Below are 17,397 nucleotides of genomic sequence, written 5' to 3' on the forward strand. Positions count from 1 at the left end.
ATCCATCGATCCCCCAGCTTAGGGATATATGTGGAATTTCCCTGGAAGATTTCTGTGGACATCAATTTTGGGGCTATGGAGAAGGGTTGCATGCATGAGGCAGAGGGGCCACAAACCCTCTCACCTAAGAGGGGCAATGGTGGCAACATGGTGCCAGTATCGGGTAGAACCATGGGTTGGCGGCCCAGGGCCCAGCCTCATCCCCCGCCTCGCCTCAGGGAACCCCAGGATGGGTTGAAGTGGCAGGTCCCTACAGTCTGGGGTCTCAGGGGACACTCAGCCTCAAAGCTGGTTGCGTTTCCCCCACTGCGTCCAGAGTCTGTACAGCACCCTCTAATGGTGCTCACCTCCCAGGATCCCAAGGCCCAGGTATGGCCTGCTGTCACCCACCTCCCCTCCTCCAGAAGGTGACTGTGCTCCTGTCCTAGTTCTGAGCCTCAGTTTCCCGTCTGCCCCTGCTCCCAGCAACTGAAAATCAAGCGTGGCAGGGGCTGTGTGGTACAGTGGTCACGTGCACAGGCCAGCTGTGGCTGCAGTCCTGGCTCCACCACTGCGAGCCTGCCTGATCCAGGGCGAGAGACTTATCACCTAGGGCGAGGAATGAGGAACGGAAAGTCTCTAAGCCTCAGCTACCCCACCTGGAAAAATGGGGTAATGACAGCACCTGTCTCAGGTGATTAGCGGATTAAGTGAGGAACCTCTGGAGTACTTGCCACAGGGCTCGGTTGTAAGCCCTCTGCAAACATCAGCAGGGCTGATTAACACAGGGCAGGGCTGGCGTGTGGGGAAGGCCTCTCCTCCACCAGAGGCTTTGTGGATTGGGAAACTGGTGGGACCCTAGAAAGATCCATGTGGTGGGGAGGGATGGGGAAGAGGCCTTGGGAAGGCAGCACACCCGAGCCACCTCCCTCCCTCCTGGCTCCTGATCTTCCTCACTCATCCTCTGAGTTCCCCCTGGCCAGGGCGAGGCCACCTAACAAAGGCCCCCTTGTCTGGGTCTGTTTGTTTTGGTAATAAATTTCCTGAGTAACGCTCCCTGGGGTGGGGTGGCCCAGCAGCCTGCAAGGAGCTGACCTGGAAGCTGCAGGACCACATTGTTTAGTTGCCACCTTAGTCTCTCCCTGTTCCCACCGTGAGCCGCAGAGATTTGGCCAATGTTTTTCCAATTCCCAGCTCCTGGAGCTTGAGAAAGAGCTGGACCTAACAGCACAGGGAGCAAGCTGTCTCCTCTCCTTTGAAGGGAAGCTGCGGGCTATGGTGGAGCTCCTGAGTAAAGGAAACAGGCAAGGAAACCAATATGAACTGAGCGCGTCCTCCGGGACTACTTATAGGCTACTTAATACTGACCACTCCCTGGGAAATAGGTATTACTGCAGCCCCTTTAGGGAAGAGGAAACTGAGGCTCAGAGGAAGCTGGGTCTTTTTAATGTTCCCCAAATCACCCAGCTACTAAGGGGTGAAACCAGAATTTGAATCCTGATCCCACACTGAACCACTGCAACTTTGGGGTCAGTCTCCACAGGTCTGCTCCATTCTCTTCGCGCTCCTGCTGGCCTCTCTGCGGACCAGAAGGAACTGCCCGCCGAGGTGGAACTAGCTCTTTCCTTTGCTTTCTCCATCCCCAGACGCTAAGGAGGACTTGGTGGTGAAATTAGCGTCTCAGTGACTCCATTTTCACACCCAGGGACCCTGCCTGAAGCTTGAAAGGAACAGATTGAGCACAATGTTCCACATGAAGGGAGTAAAGGCGTGAAAAGCAGTCATCTCAATAAATGCAAGACAAGAGCATAAATAGGTTCTCTGCTTTGGCAGCATTGTTTATTACAAAGAGAGAAACCTACAATTATTTTTCTAAAGAAAATTCAAGGCTCACTCATTTCTGGGGCTGATCCATCTTCAATACTCATAGGGGAAGGAGAGGGAAGAACGGGCTGCCTGTAGCCCCTACCAGAGCTTCCGCGCCGCCCCCCGCCCCTAGTTTTTTTTTTTAAGATTTTATTTTTCCTTTTTCTCCCAAAGTCCCCTGGTACATAGTTGTGTATTCTTTAGTTGTGGCATGTGGGATGCTGCCTCAGCATGGCTTGATGAGCGGTGCCATGTCCATGCCCAGGATCCGAACCAGCGAAACCCTGGGCTGCTACATCAGAGTGCACGAACTTAACCACTCGGCCACGGGGCAGGCCCCCCTAGTTTGGATTCAGGCCAATGTAGCTTTCCTTTGAGGATGTGTGCAGGGACCCTCGGGGTCCCTCATCTGGCCTTCTGCAGAACTCCCCGAGGAGTGCCAGGGTCCTCCACCCCCTACATACCTGGGGGTGAAGCTCCAGGAAGTTTCCCACCCTTGTTAGGAGGTGAGCTCAAGTTCAGTGTCTCCGCCTCCAGCTCCAGGAAACCACCCCCCATCACGTGGCTTCTGGAAAATGTGCTCTCCGAATTGGTCCAGAAAACAGTCACAGGTAGAGAAAGTAGAAGGAGCAGCAATTCAAACTCACCCTTGACCCTGTGCCCTGGGAGGAGGTGACGTCGGTTGGCTCCCTCTCTCCATTCCTGGCCATGCCCATCTCCCTGCTGGTGCTGCCACCACTTCCAGGAGGGCTGTCCTTCCTGGGGGGACTTTTCATCCTTGCACCAGAATTCGTGGTGGAGGAGGGTGGGAAGACCCTGGGATCTCCCAGGCCTTCCAGAAAGCTGGGGCACATAAATATAAACCTAAAACCAGACATTTCCTGCGAGCAGGCAACTGCCTCCATGGCTTCAGCTGTGGCCAGAGGCCAGCGTGGCATGCTCCTGTCTCAGATCCAGCTGATGGCAGGGAGTGGGGAGGCACTAGCACCCTCCTTGGCCCCCTTCACTGTCCTTTGCCCTCCCTCTCTTCAAAGAGGTTGGGGTTCTCTGCCAACGTGGCTCGGACTTTGCTCTTCTCCTTGAAGCGGCCAGAGTGGGAGACTTTGACATGCTTGCCCTTGGTGTTCTTGTCCACAATCTTCTCCAGGCGGGTGTTAAAGTTGCCGTTGGGGCCCTCACTGTCAGGCCTTGGGGTCTCCGCACCGCCCTCTGTTTGGGCGTAGGTCTCAGGGATCTCATACAGCACCTTGGGAGTGGATTTCTTTTTCCTGAGGAACGTCAGCTTCCACCAACCAACTTCGGTCATGGCGTTCCCTGAGCCAAGGGTGGGGCCTTCTGCAGGAGCAGAGCAGGAGAGAAAGGGGAGTCAGTGGGGATAAGGGGGTGCCTTGGAGCAGCCCTCTCTAGACCCCTAATCATGGGCTATTTTCATAGCACAGGCTTGAAAGAATTGAAGGCAGAGCCAGATGAACCCAGGACTCAGGGAAATGATACAAGGAGAAGAGCGTGGGGTCTGGGAAGGGGCGGCTGAGTCAATTTTGATGAGGAAGCCGCGCGAGCCTGGCGGAGGGGCAGGGGGACAGCCATACCCCAGGCCACACACAGGGCTGCAGGAAGGTGGACAGCTCGTCCAGGTCACACAGCATCCAGGCCTTTGACACTCTTCCCAAGCTCTCCTCACTACACCACCAGGCCCTGCAGCCAGGAGTGAGCAGTGGTCAGCTGGGATCAGCAGGACAGAAAGACCCTGTGCATTTTGTTGGAATTCATTACAAAATTAAAATTTGTGATGCTTGGAGTAATTTGGACTTCCCGGTGGTGACAGCGGGACCACAGGAGCTGCTGGGGTTTTTCTAAGGGGAAGGAACCTCCGGCTGAGAGTGGGAAGTCCTGGGGACGGTTCCTGCCTCGTGACCTCTGGAAAGGTACTTCTCTGGACCTCAGCATCCTCATCTAACCCTTTCAGTCCTAATATTTAGCTCTGACGTTAATGCCTGCCCAGAGGTAGACACGCTTTGCAAAGTAAAACTTATAACAGTAATAATTACCGAGGGATGGCTTCCTTCGCCCCACCCCTGCCACCTGGCCCTAGCTTCCATGAGGATAGGGGTTTGAAGGAGAGCGGAAAATTTGGAAGGCGGTTTAGTGGGGCCAGGAGGTACAAGTGAGATATTGTTATCACAGGCTGGACCCTCCATAAGGAGACCCAACAGAGGTGGGGCGGGCGACTGAAATCCAGGCTTCTCCACTGACGAGCAATGTGCCCTGACACGGATGTGGCCTCACTTTTTACTAATTTCCACAAAGCTGCTGTCTGAGTTAATGGAAGTTCTGGGAGAGGCGTTGCCTGGGCATGGCAAGAAGAGAGAGCAGACTAGAGGAATTCAGATCAGTGAAGGAGCAGGCAGGGTGACGAGAAATGGAGGCATCTCTGGGCCTGGAGAGGTTGGTGGTCTGGTCTCAGGAGTCCTGGGTGCAGCCGTGAAACATCCCGGGGGGGAAGGACAATGGCCACAGTGCACCAGGAAGCTGGGCGGTCAGCTGGTGCAAGCACAGGCAAATATATCACCTCCTTTTAAAAACCGATGGTCTAAACTACATTTTGTTTATTTATTTATTTATTTATTTATTTTTAAGATGGGCACCTGGGCTAACAACTGTTGCCAATGTTCTCTTTTTTTTCTGCTTTTTCTCCCCAAATTCCCCTACTACATAGTTGCATATTTTAGTTGTGGGTCCTTGTAGTTGTGGCATGTGGGATGCCGCCTCAACTTGGCCTGATGAGTGGTGCCACGTCCGCGCCCAGTATCTGAACCCGCGAAACCCTGGGTCACCGAAGCGGAGTGTGTCAACTTAACCACTCGGCCATGGGGCCGGCCCCTAAACTACATTTTAAAAGAGACCAGAAAGAACTATGACAAATGATTGATAGTGGTTTTCTTTATGTAGAGGAAATAGGGGATGTTTCTCCCCTCTATTTTTCTGATTTCTAGATTTTTCATAATGAGTATGGATGCTTTTAAGAGGGGGAGCATATCAAATTTACAAGAAATGAAAGCCGGATGCTGGCCTAGGCTTGGGAAGAGTTAAGTGCCTGCATCCATGGCCCCCTTGCTGCTGTTGTCCCCTGTCCTTCCATGTATCCATCCCCTTGCCCAGAGCTCGTGCCCAGTGGATTCCTTCCCACCTCTTTGTCCAGGAAGCAGATCCCATATGGCCAGCTCTGTCCCTGTAGCTGAGCTCAAGCACCCAGAGAAGCCCAAGGGGATCTTGTGCAGCTCCCACTTAGAAAGTGCAGGAGTGGCTGAGAGAGGCCAGATAAATACCTTCAGGGTACCCTGGAGAGGTGAGTGCCCCAAGGGGACAGCCTGAGAGGTTTGCTTTGGCCGCTTGCCCCACCTGGGCTTAGCACAGCCTTGCACAGAACTCGATGTTCCAGAAGGGGTTTCTGGAAGGAGTTCTGGGGAGGGCCAGGAAGGAGGGACAGGGCGCTTGCTTGGCCTGTGGGTGCCCCAGTTGCTGCCTGGTCTGAGTTGAGGCCCACGGCCCCACCACCGCCCATCCAGGGCTGCCAAGGAACTTGGGGAGTGGAGGATCCAGCTCCTGGCCCAGAGTGCCTAGCTCCACGAGAGGAAGTGGCCCTGCTGCGCCGTTTAAAATAGACCTGCTTTACCAGGTATTTCAAGTTGGCATTCGCAGGGCTTAACTCTCCTTGGAGTGAAGGGAGCGACAGGTCACAGGGAACTTGTCAGAAAACCATAGAGAGAGTTGGAAACAGCCCTTGGAGCCTGCTCTGGGGCCTCCACCATAGCACCAAGGCATCGGCGCCTTTGTCTGCTGGCCTTGAACTCTCGTCCCTCTAGGATGCTTTCAGCCAGGCCTTGCTGTCCCTTCTGTCCAGGAAGACATGCGAGCACCAGTAAGCAGGTGTTTGCCCCTTTAGGCGAGAGTGACATATGAAAATCTAATCTGCAGAACAGCTAAACAAGCAGACTATTTTTTGTTTTACAAAATAACCCGGCTACAAGATTCTTTTAAATAGTGAGCTACCCCACAGAGAGTGTAAAATCTGATTTGCTTTAAAAAAAAAAAAAAGAAAGTGATGTAATAGCCAAACTTCCCAGCTATACCAAGTAGCAAAGAGCAAGATACTATGGCCACATGCCCACCCCTGATCACAGAAGGCCGAGGACACTGGGGGCAGGGGTGTACTTGGATTTCAAACAGACCTGGCACTTGGTAACATGTGGTGGGCCCTGCGGTCTGATGGGCAGGGCCCTGAGCTGGCCCTGCAGAGGGCTGGGCCCTTGCCCTGGGGCCTACATCTATGGATGATAGAAATTGGCCCCTGAGGATGCCAACTACACCTCTACTGTTGGCACAGCTTTGGACGCCACAAAGGGCCTCTCGGCACAGCCTGCCACCCCCTGCCTGTGGCATGCATGTGGGCACCCCTAGATGGGCCCTTCCACCCCAGTTGAGTTCTGTGAGCCGCTCTAAGGGGCTTACCCAGACTGGGCTGGACCCTTTCGGAGCTGGACAAGTTAACCACTGACTGAGGTGGAGGTGCAGGGGTGGAAAGGGGTGTTGAGGGAGCAAGTCAGCTTGTATGTTATAAAACAAAATCCAGAACGCCCACCTCCCATCCCTCTGCAGGGCCCCTGATGGCACTTCTCCACTCTGGATAAGACTGGGGTACCCTGGATAGGAACAGGGAGATGTTCCTACCAGACAGCCTGAAACATCCTCCAGACTGGGGGATAGGAAGTGGTAGGCACCCGTTCAGCAAGAGTTAATAGAGAGCTGCTCTGGAGTGAAACTTTCCCAGAAGGAGCTCTGCTGGAGGCCTGGACTGACTCCAAGAAGCCAACGGGATGAGTCCGAGTTCTGCCTGCCCACCTTGGGAGAAATGGGGGCCGACATGCCTGGGATCCCCCTCCCGGCTAAGCTCGTCAGCCATGGAGGCAGAACTGGGTGCCCTGACTGGAGTCTGTGCCTTGGTTTCCCCACCCGCACACCCTCTGCCTGTACCTGTAGTCCGACTGCTCCGAGATGGAGGTGAGACTTTCCTTAGAGAAGGAGCTGAGTGTAGGAGCTGCCCGGGAGGGTGACTGGCGGAAGTGGGGGTGCCTCCGGGGTGCCACGCCAGGCAGGGCTCAGGCCAGGAGAGCTGGGTAGGAGCAGCTGCCCAGCAGGTGCTAGAGAAACAGGTGCAGGAGTGAGTACCTGCTCCTCTGCGGCTCCAGGAGTCAAGGTGAACCTGAAACCCAGCCCCTCCCGCTAAGTAAACAGCAGCAGAGGCCGGCTCGGCTGATGAATATTCATCACCCCAGAAATCCAATCCCATTGCCCCTGTACCCACCCAGAAGCCAGGGTCCTCCAGGGACCGCCTAGCCAGCAGGAGGGAGTCCCAAGGGAAGTCTGGGCTAGGGGCAACACGGGAGCCTCTCTCCTCAGTTTCCCACTCTCAGGTGCCTGGTTGCAGCCCCGGCTACAGCCAAGGTCACTCCCGCTCATCTCATCCTCCAAAGAGGCTCAGGCCCCTCTCCAGCTGGACCGCTCCTGGATGTTGCCCTGGGCACAACGGGGAAAGGGTTAAGAGCCGCTGCTCCCGTTGGCTTGGCAGACGGTGCATGCACCCAGCTCCTTTGAACTCCGGAGTCGAAACCAGTCCCTGGTTAAACTGGTTGGCAGACCGGTTCCCAGGCTGTCTGCTCAATGCTCCTCGGGTGTGTGCTGGGTGGGGGGCCGTGGTTTCCTCCTGACCTGAAGGGCCCCTCCTCAAGTCTTCCCAGGAGATGGGGTGGGGAGCGGGCACTGGCCCCTCCTTGGGCCAGGCTCTCCGGACCCACCACTACCTGGAACATCCTCCTCCCCTCCTCCCTCACTTAGAGGTGGACTTCAGGAGCCTTGAAATCATATGCAAAAGTCCCCGTGTGTGGGCAGAGGAGCATTTACTTTTCTGTACACAGGATCGTCCTTTTATCAGACTCTCAGAGAGAACAGGGACAGCTCCCCACCACCAAACGGAAACTTCGTTCAACTGCCCCCAAACTTCCAGCCATCCATTGGATGGGCCTTACTGGGTATTATAAGGTCGGCAAAACCTGGGGCAAGCTCTTGGGGAAGGAGGGGCTGGGGCCCTGGGGAGGCACGAAGAGAGGGAAAGCCAAGAAGGCAGGGTGTGGGCACACGCTGGGGGCGGGGCAGAGAGTGTGCACACAGGGGGTGACGTCCTCACTGACCTGCAGCCACTGTCGTCATCACCGCCCCCCCTCCCCCCGCAAACCTCCATTAACCAAGGTGTGTGCACCGTCATCAGAGGCTGCTCTTACAGGTGGCACCACGCCTTGGAGAAGGTCTTTGCAGCCACCCTTAGGTGGCCTGTTTGTGTTGCCTCTCCCCTGGGAGAGGCGTCACTGGGGAGTGGAAAACATCTGCGGCCTGTTCAGTGTCCTTGCAGCAGCTCCCTGGCCCGGTGCTGCCCAGCTCCCCTCCTCCATGGCCTGAGTGTGCATGTGCCAGGCTCGGAGCAAGCACCAGGGAGAGAAAAAGCATACAATTCCCCCTTCCCCTGGCTGTCCCCGCAAGTTACATCTTAAATACTAACTAACTCTCCAACCTGCCCCACCACCTCCAACCTCATTCTGCTTGGTTCAGCTTCTCGTGGCCTCTTGACTTCTTACTCCTCTCCATCCTGAATAGCCCCCTGCCCCCAGGCCTCAGGTGCACAGCCCTTCAAAGGCTCCCCGTGGCCCACAGTGGAACCCGCTCAGCCTGGCCTTCCTAGGATGAGGCCCCTGCTGCCTCCTCTCCCAGCCCTCCCCGAAATCCCACACTAGGCCCTTTCTCTGCCTCCCTTCCTGGGCACGGAGGCTAGGAAGGTGAGATTAGGAATTCGCGCTGTGCTCTAGGCCTCCCTCTGTGTAAACCAAGACAAACTCCTACTCATCCCTCAAGGCCCAAATTAATTATTATGTCTCCTACTCCACCAGGAATTTTCTTGCTTCTACAGAGCTTGCTCATATGCTTTTATTTAACACGATATATACCATAATTGATTATACCGTGTATGTGTACAGACACACATATAAAGTATTGTAATGATCTACTCATGTGTCTGTCTCCCTTTTAGAATTTTAGCTCCTTAAGCCCAGAATTACTTATCACTGATACAGACTTGACATATAGTAGGTACTCAATGCAAGTTTTTTTGTTTGTTTGTTTGTTTTGCTAAGGAAGATTCACCCTGAGCTGACATCTGTGCCAGTCTTCCTCTGTTTTGTATGTGGGTTGCCATCACAGTATGGCCACTGCTGAGTGGTGTAGGTCCATGCCTGGGAACAGAACCCGCAAACCTTGGCTGCTGAAGTGGAGTGTGCTGAACTTAACCACTATACCACAGGGGTGGCCCCAGTGCAAGCTTTAAAATGAGAAACAGACGTGTTGTCTTTACCCTAGGAAGTTCTGAATGTAGCCAGTTGCCTCTGTCCCACTCTCTCTGGGTCAGGTAAATGTGAGAGAAAACCCATTTCTTTTACTTCTTGCGGTTTCAGCTGCAGCAAGTTTGCTGTTAGTTAGCGTCTCCCTGGGGGGTTACGTGAATTGCAGGATGTTACTTTGCCAGGTCCCCCTGCCTCTGGTAAGTGTACACAGTTGTCCCAGGAAGGTACCCACAGCTTTCTAGATCTGTCACTTTCTCTCAAAGTCCAGTCTCTTTGAGAGTGGATGAGCCAGAAGACACCAGAAAAAGCAAAAAACTCATTCTAGCTCAGGTGCTAGGAAGAGACCAGGAAGATGGTGGGATGGGCACCAGCCTGGGGGACAGTAACGAAGGGGTAGGGCACCGTTTCTGTCTGGAATTGTACTGCAGGCATTCATTCCCCTGGACTCCAAAATCCAGGTCTTTCTGATGTCTGGGACCCGGGGGGCAGAATCCTGTTCTCTCAGCCCCCCACTGGAGAAGGAGCCCCACCACAGTGGACAGGATTCAGTGTCGCCCACCTGTGGCCTGCCCTTCAGAGAACACTGCCAGAACTAGGTGCAGGCTATGGAGGGACCAGGCCGGGAAGTCAGGCCCAACCCCTGGCCTTTGGGAGATCTATTTCCGGGAGGAGCAGGGCTGGGAGAGGAGTTTGAGATAAGGCTATAAACTATGAATATCCATTAATCAGCTCACCCGCCCACACACACACTGCTTTATGGCTTTATAAAATTGTTTACCTTTACCTGTACTTTCCTAAAACCAGGTTCAAGTATGACAGTCCATTATATGCAAACATGCAATGAGTAAAGTAAGATACACCCAAGGGAGCGCAAGGACCTTGTGCCCTGTGGGGCAGGGAGCCCCGGGGCCCCATTGGATTATGGATCACTCCTATCTTACTGACCTCTGCCCAGGCGAGCAGATCTAGGCTCCAGGGGTATTTCTTTCCCAAAGCAGGGAAAAGACAGGAGTTGTCATTCTCCTCAGCACTCCCCCTTCCCTGGCAGGCCAGGAAACTGGAGATCGTGGGGTGCCCAGCCGGGTGGAGGTGACAAGTGGGGCAAGAACAAAGGCTGGTCCCCGGGAGCTGTACCAGGTGCAGCCAGGAGGTCGGCAGGGGTGGCTGGAAGCTGGCGGTCCATGTGACCTCTTAATGCCCACCGCCACCCTGGGTGGATCCTCTAAGTGGCTACACCAACTTGCACCCCTAATAGAAAATTTCTGTTACTCTGCATTAGTTTCCTGGGGCTGCTGTAACACATTACCACAAACTTGTCAGCTTTAAACAACAGGAATTTATTCTCTTGCAGTTCTGAAGGTGAGAAGTCGGAAGTCCATCTCACTGGCCAAGATGACGTTGTGCGCAGGGCCACGACCCCTCCCTCCGGTGGCTCCAGGGGCGAATCTGCTTCTCTTGCGGCTTCTGGTGGCTGTAGGCATTCCTCGGCTTGTGGCCATGTCACTCCGATCTCAGCCTCCTCCGTCCTCACATCCCCTTCTCCTCTCTCCTTTGTCTAATCTCCGTCTGCCTCTCTCTTATAAGAACACTTGTGACAGCATTTAGGGCCCACCCAGGTGGTCCAGGATGATCTCCTCATCTCAAGATCCTTGACTTCATCACATCTGCAAAGACTCTTTTTCCAAATAAGGGACGTTCATAGTTTCCAGGGATTTGACGTGGACATCTGGGGTGGTGGTGTTCAGCTGGCCACGGTCTTCATTCTGGCCATCTCTGTATCATCAGACTGTGGTAGACAACGCGTGTGCCATCCAGACCCCCTCTTTGAAGAAGGCTCATTGCCTTCCTCAGCAGGGGCCTCCAGCTGTCAGCTCCCTTAGGGTCTGCCTCAGTGGCACAGAGCCACCTCACCGAGGGCATGCCCTTCTGGGGCAGCCCGCATCTGGGGACATATTTCAGCCCCAGGAAGGACACTCTGAGGGGCAGCGGTCACTCCAGGGCTCACCAAACTGACCTGAGCCTGTCAGGCCTGCATCGCAGCTGGATTCCTCCTCTGCCCCATCCTCCTTCTGTCTGGTTTCTCTCACAGGAAGTGATCCCTAATAAACATCTTGCCCCCAAAACTTCTCTTATTTCTGGAAAACACAGCCTGCGATGCCAACATTTTAATTTTTGCCATTATGATGGAAGTGCAATGGTAATCTCTGTGTCTTTTATATTTGCACTTCCCTAGAATACTGGATTGAATAGTGTCCCCCAAAATTCGTGTCCACTTAGAACCCCAGAACGTGACCTTATTTGGAAATAGGGTCTTTGCAGATGTAATTAGTTAAGATGAGATCATCCTGGATTAGGGCGGGACTTAAACCCGAGGACTAGTGTCCTTATCAGAGGAGAGACAGAGACACAGGGAGAAGGCCAGGGGACGCGGAGACAGAGACCAGACGGATGCAGATGTCAGTCAAGGAGCACCAAGGATTGCCGGCCACCACCAGGAGCCAGGCCAGAGGCGTGGAACAGACTCTCCCTCAAAGCCCTGGAGGCACTCCACCCTGCTGACACCTCGATTTCAGACTTCTGACCTCCAGAACTGTGAGGGAATATATTTCTGTTGTTTTAAGGTACCCAGTGGTGGTAGTTTGTTACGGCAGCCCTGGCTAACTACCCACCTTGTTTCTAGTGAGCTTGAGCACATTTTCATACATATATTGGCCATCTGGGTTTCCTGTTCTTTGAAAGGATCCTTTTTTTCTCTCCTTTTTTTTGCTGAGGAAGATTCACTCTGAGCTAATATCTGTTCCAATCTTCCCCTATTTTTCAGTATGTGGGCCGCCAGCACAGCATGGCTGCTGACAGAGTGGTGTAGATCTGTGCCTGGGAACTGAACCCCAGCCGCTGAAGCGGAGCTCACCAAACTTAAACACTAGGCCACTGGGGATGGACCTATAGGATCCTTTTTTTTTTTTTTTTTTTTGAGGAAGATTAGCCCTGAGCTAACATCTGCTGCCAAGCCTCCTCTTTTTGCTGAGGAATACTGGACCTGAGCTAACATCCGTGCCCATCTTCCTCTATTTTATGTGGGATGCCTACCACAGCATGGCTTGCCAAGCAGTGTGTATGTCTGCACCTGAATCTGAACCAGTGAACCCCGGGCTGCCGAAGCTGAATGTGCAAACTTGACTGCTGTGCCACCGGGCCAGCCCCTGAAAGGATCCTTTTTGAATGTGGGAACATTTCTCCACTTCCCCATATGATTGTTGTCCTTTTAGTATGCACTGACTACAACAATACAAATGCATTTATGAATTCCTAGACCCATTGCACAATTCTACAGCTTTCAGGCAATCTGCTGCCCACTGGTTGGGAACCCTGGTCTGCAGGATTAAATTTCAACCCTTTGTCACAGACCTGAGGGTTCTTCATGATCTCCCCTGGCCAATCTCCTCAACCTAATTTCTCTCCACTCTCTCAGTAGACATCCCCTGCTCCCATAACAAACTTCTTCTGGAACAGCCACACTCTCTCTTACCTCTGTGCTTTATCCATGTTTTTCCCTCTTCCTAGAGTGACACCCAGCACTTCTGCTCGCCTCCTCTTCCTCTCCCTTCTGCCACAATTCACTCCCATCCTGCAAGGTTCAGCGCAAGTGTTACTCTTCCCAGGAGCCTGCTCTGATGGTTTTCCGTGCCTATCCCATGCCTTTATCACCGAGTTGAGTTGGATAGTCCTTCTCTCTGCTCCCTTAGCGCTCTGAGCATACCTTTTATTTGGTTCTTGTGGATGTTTTTTGAGCACTGACTATGCATGAGTGCAGTGCTAGGCTCTGGGCATGCTGTCATGGCATTTAGAGTGTGGTGGGCCCTTCATACACCATACTGTCACTTTCTTTTTTTTTTTAAGATTTTATTTTTTTCCTTTTTCTCTCCAAAGCCCCCCAGTACATAATTGTATATTCTTAGTTGTGGGTCCTTCCAGTTATGGCATGTGGGACGCTGCCTCAGCATGGTTTGATGAGCGGTGCCATGTCCGTGCCCAGGATTCGAACTGGTGAAACACTGGGCTGCTGTGGCGGAACGCGCGAACTTAACCACTCAGCCACGGGGCTGGCACATACTGTCACTTTTTTTGAGGGATGGGACTGTCTTTGTGTTAAGGTCCCCAGCACCTTGGCAAATAGAGGGTAGCTCACACTGAATCACAGGGAAAGGAGGTTGATAGATGGGTGGTTTGGTAGAGGGCTTGGTTTTCCTTCCCTTAGAAGAGCACATTCTCTCTTCCTGCCATGGTGAGATGATGAAATGATGAAATGCAGTGACATTCTTAGGAGATGACACCTGGGACCCAACTCATGAGGCCAACCAGTGAGTTGCTTTCCCCCAGAAGACTAACAAAGGTGGTGAGGGCATGGCTGGCCAGGGTTTAGGGTACAATCCATGGCCCTGGAGCACAACCCAGCTGACTGGCCCCACATATGCCTCCTTTGGTCTGTGCTTAACTCGTGAAGCCAACCAGCCCTGATGTCTTCTCCCTGCTGTCCTCCCTCCCGTCCCAAACGGCTCACGGGGCTTGATTCCAAGTGCCGAGCTACAGAGGGAGGGATGAGAAAAGGAGCTGGGGGACGCACATCTCTCCCCCAAGACCAAGTGATCGTGGTCCCCACTCATCAAAAATGCCTTCCTGTACGTGTCGCATTTTCTCTTATTCCTTCCTTTACTAGCATCTGTTAAGCACCTGATGCTCAATGTCAGGTGTCATGCCAGGTGCTGGGGTTGCAGAGATGAACAAGCCTAGACTCCCTGCCCACCAGGTGTTCACAGACTAGTTGGAAAGACAGACTGAAAAAAACTATACAGAGATTACACTCCAAACAGCAGGGGGCCCAGCTGAGGCTGCTGAGTTTCCAGGGCTTTCAGCCCAACAGGCAGGTATACACCCACACAGGCACACACACACACACACACTACAGTCAGCGTGGCTGTGAGCAAACACACAGAAGACACATGGACCATAAAGTAATAAACATTTGGTGGATAAAAGAAATAGATTACCTGAATGTCAAAGGTAAGCGTTCTTTTTATGAATATTGCAAGAAGATAAGTGATGGACGTTCTTGCCCAGAATGGGGTGTGGTAACAAAGAACTTTGGAAAGGGGCAGGGTCTGCAGGGCTGGGGTGCTAGGTGTCTGGGTCAATAACTAGGGAGAAAGTGGGAATCAGGCCACAGGGGAGGGAGGAAGAGGCCTGAGGCTGCGTGAATGGGGCAGGGAGGGCTGCAGGAGAAGCCGCATCCCACAGAGAACAAGAATGCAGGCTGGGGAGCCAGACACGCCTGGGTTTGAATCCCAACCCCACCAACCACCAGATGTATGATCTTGGCCAAGTTTCTTAACTATCTAAGCTTTGGCTCCCTTGCCTTTAAAATCTGGCTAATAATAGTACCCACATTTTAAGGTTGTTGGAAGGATCAAATTAGATAAGCCTCGTAAAACATTTAGATCTATGCTGGCACGCAGCACAGGGTTATCACTTAATAAGCAAGCTAACAACAACAAAGGATGGCAAGGCAGCCCGTGTACATAGCACCCTGGGGCTCTGGGCTTTCCTGTTCAAAGCTGGCACAGGCCTGCTGTCCTTCCCCACCTTGCTACATGTGCTGCCCCTCCCCCAGACATGTCCTACCTGCTAAATCAGCAGACAATTGAGAGAGTCACAGTCAGAAGCATCCCACATCCTCTCCCTGCCAGTTTCCAGATGTTGGGACCCCCAAGGACCTCAAAGCCCTGGATACCAGATCACTTGTGTGCTTATCTGCCCATAGGCCCAGAGGTTCTCTGTGGCTTTGGAAAAGGACAAACAGTACACAACACTGCCCAAAGCCCACACTCCTATGCTGTCTGGGACAGCCACCCTGAGGCCAGCAGCTAGGCAGAACTGTTCTCAAACATCCTTCAGTTCCACATGAGTCACCCCGGAGCTGCGGGTGGGGTGAAGTGCCAATGGTCTCTGCCTCCACCAACTCACCGGGGCTGGGCCTTGCAGACTCACCCTGCCCTGCTCTGCCCTGCCAGTTGGTTCAAGGAGGAGAGAGGCACCTGGAGGGTGGGGCAGGGTCATGCTTCTTGGGATGTCCCAGGGAGCCAGGAGCACATAGTTGGAGCCCAGCAAGTGTTTGTTTAATCATGGGGGAGCCCCAGCAATCCTACAGCCTGAGTCAGGACTCTGAGATGGGAGCCAAATTCCCAGGAGAGAGCCCTGAAGAGCTCCTTAGTTCTGCCCTATGAGCCACTTTCAGGGAAGTCTTTCAATCCATTCTACAGTCATAATGATTAACATTTCACACACACACACACACACAGTTTGCAAAGCCTGAGAAAATACAGTCATGCGTCATGTAACCACGGGGATACATTCTAAGAAATGTGTTGTTTGGCGATTTCATCATTGTGTGAACATCATAGAGTGCACTTATACAACCTAGATGGTACAGCCTACTGCACACCTAGGCTGTATGGCACTAATCTTATGGAACAACTGTCATATATGCAGTTCATTGTTCCCGAAATGTCATTATGTGGCACAGGACCGTATATTAAAGCATGTTGTAAACTATAAGGAGTTATACACGTCTAGTATGTTTATTTACTTAAGCCTATAAACAGAAATACCTAGAGATAGGATAGGTGCTATCTCCATGTGGAAGAAACTGCCACTGGAAGAGAGGTTACAGAAATGGACCAAGATCTCATCGGGCAGGAATCTAGTCTTCTCACTGCAGTGTCACACCACGCAGTTCAATAAAAAATTTACTGAGCCCCAAATGCTTCACTTGGGCGGTCACACTGGGAGGTGGAGGGGTCATTTAGAAAGAACTAGGCAGAGCCTCCCAGAGCAGCTAACAACCTGGAAGGGGAGGGGCGCAAAATGGCACATCCAGCCCTGTGAGATCCCTGGGGATCTGTCCTCAGCCCACAAGTTCAAAGCTGAGATCCCCTCCTCCCCAACACCTGCTCAGCATCCTGCATCCCTGTCTTAGGTGGTGGCATGCCCATCCAACCACCTAGGTGTCATCCTTGCTGCCTCTCTCTCCCATCCACACAGCCAATCGACTACCTAGTCCTGTCCATTTTCCTCCAAAACGTCTCTCAAACCCAGCCCTTCCCCTCCTCCTCACACCTCTGTCCCGGTTCAGGCCCTAACTGCTACATAATAACCTCCTGACAGTCTCTCTGCCTCCAGTCTTATCTCCCAGATCTGCAAGGATCTCCATCCTTGCAACCAATCTGTTCAGGTCCCTCCCTGCCTCAAACTTTTTGAACCCTCCAGCGGTTCCTCTCTGTCTGCAGGGTTGCAGTCCAAGTTTCTAATTAAGGCTCCCTATGATAAAACCCTTCCACCTTTACAGTCTCTTCTCTGGTCACTACCTGCCTCAAATCATCTACTGCACAGTGGCTGCCTGCCTGCAGTGTAGGCGACATGACTGCGAGACCTACGTAGCGCCCTCTTGAAATTCTTCCGATTTTTAAACAAGGGCCCTGCATTTTCATTTTGCACTGGACTCCATCAGTTATGTTGCCAGTCCTGCCTGCCTGTTGTACCCACTGCCCTTCTTGCGGCTCGTGGCCTCCAAAGCCTTGTCCGTACAGTCTCCCCCACCCAGAACACCCCTCCGCACATCACCCCTTTTCCTGCAGATCTTCCTTTAAGGCTCAACATAGGTGTTAGCTCCGGGACGCCTCCCTTGGCCCTCCTTCCTCCCCTTCCCTGCCCCAATCACCAACACGTAGCAGGTGCTCAACACATGTCTATTAGACACACTGAATGGGAAAGCAAAGTGTGACAAGCGCCACAAGAGACCTACAAACTACGATAGACGGTCAAGCGAGACAAGGCTGGAAGAAGGCACCTCTAATCGCCTCTGCGTCGCCCAGCTCGGCGCTAGGACCTTGCCTGCAGACGCGTTAATCCGTGCGCCGAGCGCTCTGCGCCCTCCAGGCCGGAATCGGCCGGGACCGGCTCTTGGGCGCCGCCTGTCGGGATCGCGCCGCAGCTGCAGCCTCTTCCTGGCGCCCCCGCCCCTCTCCGACCCTGAGCCCGCCTCGCGTCTCCC

General features: G+C 53.2%; 1 protein-coding gene across 8 annotated transcripts; it reads right to left on the reverse strand.

Moving 5' to 3' along the window:
* Positions 1-1,792: 1,792 nt before the first annotated feature.
* On the reverse strand, positions 1,793-17,371 carry PRR15L (proline rich 15 like). 8 transcript variants are annotated; one of them, XM_070560548.1, is made up of 5 exons: positions 14,970-15,206; positions 12,820-12,918; positions 6,877-7,043; positions 3,435-3,540; positions 1,793-3,180 (listed from the first exon to the last, which is right to left on the reverse strand). In XM_070560548.1, exon 5 carries the CDS (start codon positions 3,149-3,151, stop codon positions 2,849-2,851), a length of 303 nt encoding a protein of 100 aa, XP_070416649.1. In that variant the 5' UTR covers positions 3,152-3,180; positions 3,435-3,540; positions 6,877-7,043; positions 12,820-12,918; positions 14,970-15,206; the 3' UTR covers positions 1,793-2,848. The 8 variants fall into 8 exon arrangements, with proteins under 8 accessions (XP_070416649.1, XP_070416645.1, XP_070416646.1 ...); XM_070560544.1 differs by lacking the exons at positions 3,435-3,540; positions 14,970-15,206 and adding an exon at positions 17,238-17,371; XM_070560545.1 differs by lacking the exons at positions 3,435-3,540; positions 14,970-15,206 and adding an exon at positions 17,194-17,291.
* Positions 17,372-17,397: the final 26 nt, after the last annotated feature.

Source organism: Equus przewalskii, chromosome 10, assembly GCF_037783145.1.
Source record: "Equus przewalskii isolate Varuska chromosome 10, EquPr2, whole genome shotgun sequence".
Classification (NCBI taxonomy): domain Eukaryota; kingdom Metazoa; phylum Chordata; class Mammalia; order Perissodactyla; family Equidae; genus Equus; species Equus przewalskii.